General features: G+C 34.3%; 1 protein-coding gene and 1 non-coding gene across 3 annotated transcripts; both read right to left on the bottom strand.

Annotated features, from left to right (window-relative positions):
• Positions 1-522: 522 nt before the first annotated feature.
• Positions 523-611, bottom strand: TRNAY-GUA (transfer RNA tyrosine (anticodon GUA)). Its single transcript is given in 2 exon segments — positions 523-558; positions 575-611. It is a non-coding gene; the product is annotated as a tRNA-Tyr (tRNA).
• A 473-nt stretch (positions 612-1,084) lies between these two features.
• Positions 1,085-12,905, bottom strand: LOC139868972 (uncharacterized). 2 transcript variants are annotated; one of them, XM_071857309.1, is made up of 9 exons: positions 12,379-12,904; positions 12,126-12,218; positions 11,899-12,003; positions 11,666-11,818; positions 2,847-2,945; positions 2,575-2,703; positions 2,072-2,251; positions 1,631-1,747; positions 1,085-1,411 (listed from the first exon to the last, which is right to left on the bottom strand). In XM_071857309.1, exons 1-9 carry the CDS (start codon positions 12,706-12,708, stop codon positions 1,247-1,249), a joined length of 1,371 nt encoding a protein of 456 aa, XP_071713410.1. In that variant the 5' UTR covers positions 12,709-12,904; the 3' UTR covers positions 1,085-1,246. The 2 variants fall into 2 exon arrangements, 1 of the variants encoding a protein (XP_071713410.1); XR_011766002.1 differs by lacking the exon at positions 1,085-1,411 and having other exon boundaries at positions 1,627-1,747; positions 1,927-2,251; positions 12,379-12,905.
• Positions 12,906-13,279: the final 374 nt, after the last annotated feature.

The raw sequence follows: 13,279 nt of genomic DNA, 5'->3' as shown, positions 1-13,279 counted from the left end.
CAGAACCATTAGAAGTATATTGATACTATCATACGTAGGGTGCGTTTGTTTACCTCTTAATGGAATGGTTCAGCACTGAATGCTGAACCATTCAGTGCGTTTGTTTCTGACATCTGAATGAGATATGGTGCTGAATGGTTCAGTATTCAGTGCTAAACCATTCAGAGTTAAAACACTCTTTTAACCATTAAGAGCCTAAATTTTATGTAATATTCTTCTTAAGTTGTATCCAAAACACTTATCAAATAAGTATATTGAAGTTTTTGTTAATGTTAAACGATAACAAGTTGATTTAATTGATTCATATTGTTTATTCAAAATGATTATCAAACAGCTTATTGTCATTCAGAACTAAATTCATTCAGAACTAAATTCATTCAGAGACTCTGAAATTCAAATTATGAACCATTCATCGCTAAATCATTCAGTTTTATCAAACGCATCCGTAATAAGCTTGTAACGAAAAGGCTCTTATTATGGAAAAAATAAAATGGTTCCAAGTTGGAAATAAATTCAAAAAATTCCGACCAACCGGATTCGAACCAGTGACCTAAGGATATCTGCTTTTGAACAACTACAGTCCTCCGCTCTACCAACTGAGCTATGGTCGGGTTGTTGTTACGCTACAAATAAACTTTTATATACATTATCCGAATGAGAAATTACTACAAATATATCTAATGATAGCTTATTTATTTATATTTTAATGCAACTTACTTAAAAACTTTTATAGGCTTATAGCATGTTATATATTTAAGATTTGTTTTCTAAAAGTCACTAAAAGATGACTTCATTTTCTTTTTTGGAGATGATTCTGTATTCATGAGTTGGCAACCTGTCATGACATTTGATATGATTAATTTTAAACTTTCGAGTTACTTGATTCATATATTTGACATGTTTGTTTATTAGATAATAAAAGATAACCTGAACAGAAAAACAAATTTATATATAAATTACCGTAATCACTGGGAAGGATACATAAAAAAATTGCATAAATAACAAACTACTATAATAGGACATTACCTACCAATTCAAAAGGTATATATGAATTCACAACTGTGTAAAATCATTGGTCTTTCTGATTATAATCTCAATGTTAGTTAAATAAGGCAATGTTCCTGCAACTAAAGCTATATCCCGCATTTACACACTGTTCAGTGAACAAACGAACAAAAAAGAGAGTTCAAAATTACAGGGGAAACAAGACTACAGAAAATAAATTTAAAATTAATGTTCTGTGCAATCAGTGAGTTGGATGAGATCGTAGTTTGTTGGCTACGTACAGCAGATGGCTGATATTGGTCGCTGGATAACTTTGGAGTAATTTAAGATTGGCTGTGAAATCACCCGCAAGTAAACGCCTTCTAACAAGAATCAACATTGCACAACAAACCCGAAGCAAGGTCTCCTGCAATTCGGACCACAGTGTCAGACACACACACTAAACATACCAGAAAACATCTTAAGAATATGTGTTTATAATGCACCCCATGTCATTTTGTTAATTAATTATTTAATTAAATGTGTCATATTGTCATGTGATGGCATGATATGATAGATGTAAATAACAGATCTTTATGGTATGCAGGTAAAAAACCTATCAAAGAAAAAGGTTTGTTTGACTCACTTGAGGACCTTCGGGGTCACTTAAGAGCAAATCCCAAATCTGAAGACTATCGGAGAAGCTAAAATCTTGGGTCAAGAGAAGAGTAATCCATCTAAATGCATAGAATTGTGGGTTAACCTGTCATTACAAATGCAAACTAGTTAGGTAATATATCAAATGGGTTGACGTTAAAACAGGTCAACGTACAGGTTGGAGAGACCACCGAACACTTTTTTGTTCATTTTTTGCATTTAATTTGACTAAAAAGGTACTTTTACGATAGTAATCTAACGAAATATAGGCTTTGGGTAACTTACAAGCCATTTCGCCAATTTGAGAGAAAACATAACCACCGTTGACCCATTAAAAAAAGGAATAGAGATTGCAGAAGCCAGTTGGATACTATAAATATTATTAGACAATCAATCATGCAAGAAGGAGGTCATATAAAAGATCTTTTACTTTTGTTGTGATCTCAAGATGTCGCCATAGCTCTTCATCATGTTCCTTCAAGAGGAGTGACAGCTTTGAGATTGTTGAACGGATTCCAACGAGACTATTATCGAGTTGCTGAACAAAATTATCTCGAAACCCACTTAGTAACTCGACAAAACAAAAGAATGTGTCTGCTTCAGCATTGGCCTGTTTGATTTGAACATAATTAAAGATGACATTAAGACCAATCAAGCCAGAAACTATGAGAATCATCATCACCAATTAGCATAAATGAAGTAAAAATAAGTTAAGCATAAGCATATACATTGCAACTACATATAAGGATGTGAATTTAAGGGTGAAAATATGATGATGGCTCGATTAACCATAGTCATTGCAAAAGCATTTTCCACATCTGTTATTTTATCTATCAAAATACAATTATTTCATGTGTTATAAGTGATTGTGTATCAAGTATTATCATTTCGAAAAACTAAAATTGATATAATAAAAATCATATGTTTACTTACCACATAATCCTCATCAGGGTCATTTTTGAAAACATAGAACAATGGGGCCAATATTTCATTCATCCCTTGTACATATCTTATTCCTGGGTTCAGCTTTGCAAATACAATCAATATATTTCTCAAAGCATCCTGAAATTAAGAGATAATTAGTTTCTTATCTATGAATCATCAATAATCTCTACAATATTAAAAAGGGAGGTAACGTGCAGCTAAACGTATACAAAAACCTTTATTTCTCTTCTGGTATACATACAGATATTTAATCTACTTACCTGATTGGCTTTTGCAGTAGCAGAATCACCAGAAAAAAATTCTATGTCTGGATGAGTACGTTTGACATCGCGATCTATCTGGTCAATGATCTCAGTATCCTACAAGTGATTTAAAATAACCACATATAAGTTACATCACATACACATACATGGATGCATAACTAATAACAATTTGTGAAATCATAGGTAAACTGTCATAAGTGAGTTATACTAATCCGGTTAGACCTATATACTTATCCTTAACTACATAAAGCATCTCTAATTTTTGTCTTGAAGTAGAATTAAAAAATTAGTAATGTCTAAATTGTCCTTGCATGATCATCAATTATCTCAATACATGATACATAATAATTATAGGAGTCCCTTAAGTGATTTATGAACACTAAAGAGTCGACAATATAAAGCATATAAATACAATATAGAATTTTTTCTTCAACCCAAACCAAACATCAGCACTAAGAATCTATGACCCAAACCTTCACCCACCGCTTTGGCAAGCACTATGCTAGTATCAAACAACATGTGTATGATAGCCTAAAGTTCACACCAACATAGTAGATGTTAGCAATGGTGTTGAATTTCTACTTGAAATTCATGAAAACTATCGTCACCTAATATTTCAGTTTGACTAAGAATATGACAACAGTGTTATCTATTTTTGTACGGCTCTAGTTATTGAGTCGACAGCAAGCGTCGATTTATTGGCGACTTGACTGACTCTTAGAGCCTAAAGTAAATTTCAGGCAGGATTTAAAACCCATGGAAATTTGATTTTACCATTTTCATGGCGTCTCCATTTTATTTTTATTTTTTTAAAAAATTTCCTACCTATTGGCCGGAGGTCCACTCGGAAGCAATCTCTCTATCAGTCGAATAAAGAGAGGATGACTTTCTCTACTTTTGAGAGTGTTTTCATTTGGGTAGAGAAATGACTTGTCTTTATTCTCGGTGTAATTCAGAGAATACAAGATTATGAAAATTAACTTGAAATTATTTCTGTATCCCTCTTCTTATTACAACCGGTTATACGGGTATTTATAGACCCGGTGAATACAAGAACAACTGCCAATTTAATGCTTCTCCTAACTAATACCAACAACAGAATTAAATTCCACCGCCTATATTAAATGCACCAGTGCACCGACTATATTAAATGATATACATCTACCTACGTATTTATCTACATATTCTAACACTTCCCCTCAAGCTGGAGCATAGATATTGATCATGCTCAGCTTACCACAAAACCGACGGATACAATTTCCAAGTAATGCTTTGGTGAAGATATCGACCAACTGTTCATTACTTTTGACGTGAGGTATTCTGATAATTCCTTCTTCTAGCTTTTCTCGAGTGAAATGACAGTCAACTTCTATATGTTTGGTTCTTTCATGAAAGACTGGGTTGTTTGCAATATGAATGGCTGCTTTGTTATCACACCACAAGTTCATTGGCTCGGACTGAGCAAAACCAATCTCGTCAAGAATATTACTAACCCATATAAGCTCACAAGTAGTTTGTGCCATGGCTCGATACTCGGATTCCGCACTTGAGCGAGATACTACCTTCTGTTTCTTGCTTTTCCAAGATACAAGATTTCCTCCAACAAAGACAATAACCTGTTGTAGATCGTTTAGTTGCGGGATCACCATTATAATCAGCATCAGAAAAACCCTCAATAGTGTGATGACCATGATTCTGGTACAAGATACCACGACCCGGAGTAGATTTCAAGTACTTCAAAATATGAGTGACGGCATCCCAATGTGAGGTTCTTGGAGACGATAGAAACTGACTAACAATACTCACGAGAAAGGCAATATCAGGACGGGTGAGAGTAAGATAATTCAACTTGCCGACGATTCTTTTATACTTTTCTGGATTGATGAGTAGTTCTCCGTCATCAGTCTTCAACTTTAAATTCGGTATCATTGGTGATTCACAAGGTTTTCCGTCAATCACACCGGAATCAATGAGTACATCTAAGCAATACTTTCTCTAAGATAAGAAAATGCCTTTTTTTGTTTCGAGAGACTTCAATACCAAGAAAATATTTCAAAGGACCGAGATCCTTTGTTTGAAATTGAGTGCTTAAGAATGTTTTCAACCTCTTAATTCCTTCTTTATCACTCCCGGTAATTATAATATCATCTACATAAACAACAAGTAAAATGCAACCAGATCTTGATGAAGCGAAGAATACCGAGTGATCATATGCACTCCTTTTTAGGCCGAAGTCCCTAACTACCGCATTGAACTTTGCGAACCAGGCATGAGGAGATTGCTTCAAACCATATATTGCTTTTCGTAATTTGCATACTTTACCAGACTCCCCCTGAGCAACAAACCCAGGTGGTTGTTCCATATAGACTTCTTCCTGCAAATTTCCATGTAAAAATGCATTCTTCACATCAAGTTGATGAAGTGTCCACTGATATGTAGCAGCTAAAGAGATGAATAATCTGACAGATGTGAGTTTAGCAACAGGAGAAAAAGTCTCAGAATAATCCACCCCATATATTTGAGCATAACCCTTAGCAACTAACCGAGCTTTCAACCGTGCCAAAGAACCATCAGGATTAACCTTTATTGTGAAAACCCACTTACAACCAATTGCCTTTTTGGTAACAGGTAAGTCAACTAAGGCCCAAGTGCCATTATGATCAAGAGCATTCATTTCCTCAATCATAGCGGCACGCCATCCAGGATGAGCTAAAGCTTCACCAACAGTTTTCGGAATAGTGACAGAGTCTAGAGTAGCAACAAAAGCGCGAGAAGATACGGACAATTTATCATAAGAGACAAAGGAAGCAATAGGATAAGTACATATATGTTTACCTTTTCGAAGAGCAATGGGTATATCGGAATCTGAAACTTCACTTGGTGACTCTCTGGAATGATTTAGAGTGTCGGGAATATCACCAGAAACATCACTTGATGACTCACCGGAAGGATCTACCGACGATGATTGTGGTACAGGAGCGGGCTCTGATGTAGGACGGGGACGCCGACTGTATACATATTGAAAGTGATCAGATTAGCCAGATGGTATGGGATCTGATGTGGGATCTGGTGTAGGATTTTGTGTGGGATTTGGTGTGGGAACTGGTGTAGGTACAACATATGCCAATAAGTCATCACTTTCCTGATGATTGCGAGAGGTGGTCATCGGAAAGAAAGGTAACTTTTCTTCAAATGTGACATCTCGAGAAACAACATAACGTTGAAGAGTAGGGGAAAAACATCTGTAACCTTTCTAAAGACGAGAATATCCAAGAAACACACATTTGATGGACTTAGGATCTAATTTAGTGAGGTGAGGTTGAGTGTCCCGAACAAAACAAGTGCTACCAAAAATCTTTGGTTCAATCGGAAATAAAGATTTCGTGGGAAACAAGACTGAATATGGAATATCACCATTAAGGACAGCGGATGGCATTCGATTTATAAGGAAACATACAGTTGAAACAGCGTCAGCCCAAAATGGTTTTGGAACATTCATTTGAAATAAAAGTGCTCGAGCTGCTTCAAGAAGATGTCGATTCTTTCGTTCCGCAACCCCATTTTGGGCTGGTGTGTCAACACAAGATGACTCGTGAAGGATACCATTCTGAAGCATATATGACGAAAATGATTCAGAAAGAAATTCTTTGGCATTATCACTTCTCAAAGTTTGAACCGGAACCTGAAATTACGTTTTTATTTCAGTAACAAATGAGCAGAAGTGAGTAAATACTTCGGAACGACTTTTCATCAAATAAAGTATGACAACCCTCAATTTTTCTTTCCATTTCTGCTATATCTATTATTTCTGTTCCATTAATAGGACTTTATGTACTCGTAAACTTTGTTTAACAACCGTTGATTGAATATTAACTTTTGATCGATATTTCATGTTATATAAAGTTTATGTTTTTGTGTATTATCTTTATTATACAAACTGTAAATGTATATAAATACTTATAAGTGATATTGTAAAAAAAAAAAAAAAATTTGCTACAAACTAATTAGAACCAAAGTTAATTAATAGAAGTTAGGGTCTATATATATAAATAAAATGTATCTAAATAAATGTAACCTTAATATTTACAATATTAATAAATAATAATAATAATAATAATAATAATAATAATAATAATAATAATAATAATAATAAAAGAAAATATATATAATACATAAATAAATAAGTAAAAAGCCGTAAAAAAAAATATATAATAAATAAGATCATATGTATCGGCTGTATATTTTGCAGCTTGAACTCCAAGTCTTTTTATCCTAGTTAATCTCTAATTTCTTCCTTAATCCCCAAGAATCATAGTGCAATTAGGAAACCCAATTTATCTATAAAAAGGCTCGTGAATTTTCAGATTAAATCACCACAAAATCTCCTGCTTTCTAGTCGATCATAACCTCCTGCATTCCCTTTATTCAGTCGCCAAATCTTCCTGCTTTCCCTCAAGTTTCTGTCGATATTAAACCTGCAATCCAGCCTGCTTTGTCGACCACTAAACTCCCTACAAACCCCACCTGCATACGCGAACCAAAACACCCCTTCAACCCGTCCAAAGTTGCTGTGTATTATGCGTTTTCTATTGCTCCAACCTGCTGCAACTTTGCTTGCTGTATCTGCTTCTTTTTTCTGCTGTAAGTTTGTTTCTATATCTGCTATTTTATACGATCCACAACAGCCATCTAAGGTTGATTAATTGTGATTGTTTTCTGTCATTCTGTCGATTAAAGAGGTCCAAGAAGTCGTCCAAGTTATCTGCTGTGCTGCTGCTAATTCCTGTCGACCAAACAGACTTCTTTGGGTCGTGACTTCTTGGTGTTGCTGCTGCTTGCTTTCTGTTTTTCTGTACGCACCATTGTCAACATCATTCTTGGTCATTAAACCCTAAGGTATCCTAATAACCCTAGTGATCTTGTCTTTATTTAATTACACATAAGTATTGCTAGGTATTATGTTAAGTATAATATTGGAGTATGATTAATAAGGTTAAAAATTGGATCAAGTATTATAATTAGTTATGATTTTATGAGATAACTAGTAAGTATGAATAAAGATTATGAATATGAAGTATGATTTTGATCAAGTATTATAATAAGTTAATAAAGAATTATGAATGTTATGGAGATGATCAAGATTTAAAAGGATAATGATTAGGGTTATTGGTTAACAACAAGCTAGTTAATAAAAGATGAATGATTATGATTTTATGTTAAAAGATAGTATGATTTTATGTAGGAAAATGGTTAATGATGTTGTGATTAAAAGGTTAAGTAGGTTAATTAAAGTTGATTAGTAATAATAATAATGGTTATGATTTTATGTGAAAGGTGGTTAATTAGTTAGAAAAGATAGTTAAAGATTATAAATTAATATTTGCTAGAAAGACTACTAGTTATTAAGTTAAAAACTTATGATTTTATGTCAAGTTATAAAGATTGTGATTAAGATTTAGGTTATGATCATGGTGTACGTGCATGCATGCATACGTACGTGTGTGCATGTATACACTGTATGTATATGTGTGTGTATATGTGAATATATACATACGTGTATATGTATGTGTATATATGTAAGAGTATGTACGTGTGTATGTATGTATGGATGTGTATTATATAAATAATTAGTATAGTAAAAATAATAAAAGTAATAAATATATGTATATGTACCATCTTACACTATTGTATACGTAACACATACACCTACTATATATATATCATATAGTATTGAACGTATACATGTATAATAATGAATAAAGAATATATATGTATATGTAGGTATCACATAGGTATAGTTATAGACATAACATATAATGATAACTTACTCAATAGTTGAATAATTAATGTAACTAATAATACTATTATTAGTATGACATGTACACATACCTATATAGTAACACTTATAACACTAAGTATATTATCACTTATATACATATAACTTTCTCGAAAACGGTCACTGTTAATATAGTTTACTATATTAATAAACAAGCTATATGTCTATTAGACATTACCTAATCAAATATTATATCTCTAGGTTGAGATCTCTGCTTACACACTCCATTCATACTACTTGCGAGGATTTGCTTGCTTGTTATTAAGGTGAACTTCATAGCCCCGCTTTTTAACTTTCTCTATTTAATATTTTAAACTTTGGGGTGAGACACATGCTTGCTTTTAAACTGTTTTACGCTTAGACACAAGTACCTGAAAACTGTTTAACTGTGCTGACATGCTTTGATTCATGCTAAATCCCTACCATGATATCGTTAATTGCTACGTATAAAGGCAAGCTTAGTTATTGTGAATAGCGCTATTGAGAGTGACGTCTCTAACCATTTGACCGTTGGTCTTTGGTTACATAATAATGATTAAACGACACTGACAGTTCAAGGTGTCCTGGGGTAACTTTGTTTACGTCTCGATATCATAATTTCAGCATTTGCTTTTGATAACTAAATCTTGTGGTCTAAAACTATATATTAAACGTATGTTGTTCACTCAACCTTTTTGGTTGACTCTTTAAGCATGTTTTGTCTCAGGCGAAGATTGCTAAAGACTTGTGTGCTATTTGGACTTTTGCTGCTTTTGGAGTCCGCATATTACCATTTACATTATTGCATTAAAACATTTGAATTTACCTTTACATTTTGAATTTACATTCGTAAAGACTTAATACATTCCGCTGCGTTAATACATTGGATTTAAATTAAAACGTCTCATATAGAGTCGTTCTCGTTTTACACTTGTGTTATGATATTGGTTAGTCACAGATTACCCCCGGTTCTATTTAGGGGGTGTGACATAAAGCCAGGCAACACGAGAATAATCATCAATGAAGGTAACAAAGTACTTAAAACCGGGTTTGGAAGTAACTGAACATGGTCCCCAAACATCAGAGTGAACTAATTCAAATGGAGCTGAAGCTCGTTTATTGACTCTGGGAGGTAAGTGGATTCGATGGTGTTTAGCAAACTGACATGACTCACAATATAGAGACGATAAATTAGAAAATTCAGGACATAATTTCTTCATACTCTGAAGAGAAGGATGTCCCAACCTACAATGCATCTCATAAGGGGATGATGACTTAGAGCATACGAAAGAGCGTGGTATTTTAGTTTCAGGTTCAAGTATGTATAGGCCATCAGATACCCTTCCTTTACCAATAATCTGCTTTGTCGATAGATCCTGGAAGACACAACAATCAGGATAGAGTAAAGCAACACAATTCAAATCTCGAGTAATTTTGCTAACGGACAACAAATTAAATGAGAAGTTAGGTAGACTTAAAACCGATGACAATGGAATAGAAGGGGTGACGTTGACAGTACCAAAACCAAGGACCGGAGAGGTTGTGCCATTTGCAATTGTGACATGAGATGGTTGTGATTTAAAATTGGAGAATAGATGGTGATTACCTGTCATGTGATCTGAAGCACCAGAATCGATGACCTATTTAGAGGCGGATGATAAAAGGCATGTATTTGACTTACCTGATTCAGCAAAAGTGGCTATTGGTGTTTTGAGCTTCACGAATTCTTTTAATCGGACATATTCTTCATAATCTTCCGCAGAGATTGTGAACGTATAAGGCGAGAAAATTTTCTTGACATTACTCATAATGAATTTAATTTAATAATTAATAATAATAATATAGAGAACCCAATTTAATAATCAGAACAGGAACCAAACAAAATACTCTAAATAAAACTCACCAACTCACTTTTCTATAATGACCCACTTTTTTAAAAGTAATGTCTCTTCCAAATATTAAAGTAGTCTTCAAATGTTGTGCTGGCACGTCTACTCGACATCACCCATAATTAAAGTGATCACTAGATTTTGCTTTATTTAAAACCACAACTGGAAGTACTTGCTGCTAACCAAAATCAAAATACTACACCGAAAACATTAACAATCACAGCTATAACAAATACAGTCACCAAACCCTCACAAAAGAAGTCCACAAAAAAACACATATTGAATTCGAAAATTGACACCACAGAACAGACCAAAATACACCGGGGTTTTGGTCGGATTTTCAAGACAAGCATACCGGAAAGCAGAACGACAGCGGAGTGACTGAAAGTGGGTGATTCGAGACAGCAGACTGTACAGTTTTTTTTTTCTTTTTTTTTTTCCTTTTATATAACAAATGAAGCCTCGGAAACACAATCACTAGGACTCACAATGGAACTAGTATATCGAAACTTGAAGAACACTCACATGGGTGCTCACGAACCAGAACGGACTATACTTACGGGATACACAACTGACACTCTTAAATACTCACAAATTCACACAGGTACGCTCTGATACCATGTAATTCAGAGAATACAAGATTATGAAAATTAACTTGAAATTATTTCTGTATCCCTCTTCTTATTACAACCGGTTATACGGGTATTTATAGACCCGGTGAATACAAGAACAACTGCCAATTTAATGCTTCTCCTAACTAATACCAACAACAGAATTAAATTCCACCGCCTATATTAAATGCACCGAATGCACCAGTGCACCGACTATATTAAATGATATACATCTACCTACGTATTTATCTACATATTCTAACAAAAGGGAAGGATTGTCTACATCTCACCTCCCCATACACCACTTATGTCGTATTGGGTTTTGTTGTTATCTATTTTTGTACAGTAGTGTAAAAAAATTAAGATAAAACCGCCCATCAAAGCATGAAATGTATCAACTCCTATTATTTAAAAGATAAGGTGGTCATTCATATTTATAATAAGACCATATAAAACCAAAGAAACTTACATATAAAAATTAAAGAAATATCATTTTGTTACCTGAAAGAACTGGTTCCAAATGCTACTCTTCCCTAAGCTTAAAGGATGCTCTCCATGAGGTATCTCTGACCTCGAAAGCAAACCCTTTCCGTCACTTGTCTGTTCACCATTTTCAGTAGAAGCAGAGTCCTCCAATTTCCTTGTGATTTCTGACTATCTAGCCACATAAACATTCAGTATCCCATCCCATACAGGTATAAAACACTAGCAAATCTTCGAAACAAAAAACTTACCGGATTCATTAAAAGTTCCTCTTTAAACTGCTTGTACTGAGATCTCTTCTTAGCCAATCCTGAAGACCAAAGCCCCTTATCACTAGGAAGATAATATAACAGTAACTGAAAACATAGCAAATAACAAAACTTCAGATTAATACCAAATGATAACACAACACAAGTGTCCATTGTATGACTATCGAATTGAAATCAAAATGATGATCAAGGTTATAACTCTTTCGCACCTTCCATACAACTGAACGAAATCCGGAACTATCCGGAATTCCCTGTGAAGCAAGTCGACGCAATTCCGCCATGTTTATAACCTTTCTCGAAAGCTGCATTTAACATATATAAAATCCATAAATCAACAGAATCAATTAAGTCAATTTGATGACTAATTTAGCAATTCCACCTTTTCATCCTCATTTTTACAATATCAGGTACAACTTCAAGAAATTAAAAGCAGTAAGCAATCAATAAAAAAGCTCTAATAACCTCTAGTGATATATTAGCTTGACGAGAAATTGAAGAGCCAATGTCATCATCACTACTGTCGCTACGAGTCAATGGATCCCTAATTTCGGTCTTCGAAGACGGACTGGTTTTAATAGGAGGCTCCGGCCTGATGGTGACCTGAACCGGAACCGGAACCTGTACCTGAACCGGAAGCGGCGGTTCAATCACGGAAGATGATTTCCGATCGTCGTGATGTGGAGATTGGGAACGTGATTTGGGCGGTGAAGATAAATTCTGTGATGGAGGTGAAGACCACATTGAATTGTTGAGCCAATCAGGAACGCGTTTCTTCACCATTGAATTTTGCATTTGTTTAAAACTTTTTAATTAGGGTTTATTTGTGATTGTGTAATTTGATTCTACAGGATTAGTTAACAGCTCCGGCTATGGGTTTTTGTGATCGCCTTCCTTGTGGAAATATCTGCTTGTATTTTTCGATCAGTGTAAGTCACGTGCCAATTTCTTGTTTCAGGGCTCCTGGAAATCTACAGTCATGTGATGGCGTCAAGTTGATGTTGTATTGGAGACAGTTTAGACCAATTTTAGATTGAAACCGTTAACACGACGTCAGTTTTTGTCAGCGATAGTTGGCCTTCCGACGAAAAAAATCGTTAGTTTGACGGGGTTGGATGTGATTGGTCCGTTTTTGACGTCGTTGGTTCCAGCTCCTCCAACCGCTACATGACTTTTTTTATTTTTATTTTTTTAATTCTAATAACTTTTGGGAAATGCTAATGACAACCTTTAGGATTGTCATTAAAAAGTTTTTTAATGCAAATATAGTCGTACAATTATAAGTTAAAATATTGTTTTTTCCATGAAAAAAAATAATTATTAGAATATACAATCAAAATATGCATGCACAAATTTGCTAATAATA

This window comes from Rutidosis leptorrhynchoides, chromosome 1 (assembly GCF_046630445.1).
Source record: "Rutidosis leptorrhynchoides isolate AG116_Rl617_1_P2 chromosome 1, CSIRO_AGI_Rlap_v1, whole genome shotgun sequence".
Taxonomy (NCBI): Eukaryota; Viridiplantae; Streptophyta; class Magnoliopsida; order Asterales; family Asteraceae; genus Rutidosis; species Rutidosis leptorrhynchoides.
Note: the sequence above shows the minus strand (reverse complement) of the source record. Positions and strands in the feature narration are given on the sequence as shown.

Coding starts and splice junctions, on each gene's coding strand:
- LOC139868972 (XM_071857309.1), bottom strand. CDS start 12,708: ATGCAAAATTCAATGGTGAAGAAACGCGTTCCTGATTGGCTCAACAAT. Junction 12,219..12,378: donor AAGCTAATATATCACTAGAG/GTTATTAGAGCT, acceptor TGTTAAATGCAG/CTTTCGAGAAAGGTTATAAA. Junction 2,252..2,574: donor ACCCTGATGAGGATTATGTG/GTAAGTAAACAT, acceptor CAAATCAAACAG/GCCAATGCTGAAGCAGACAC.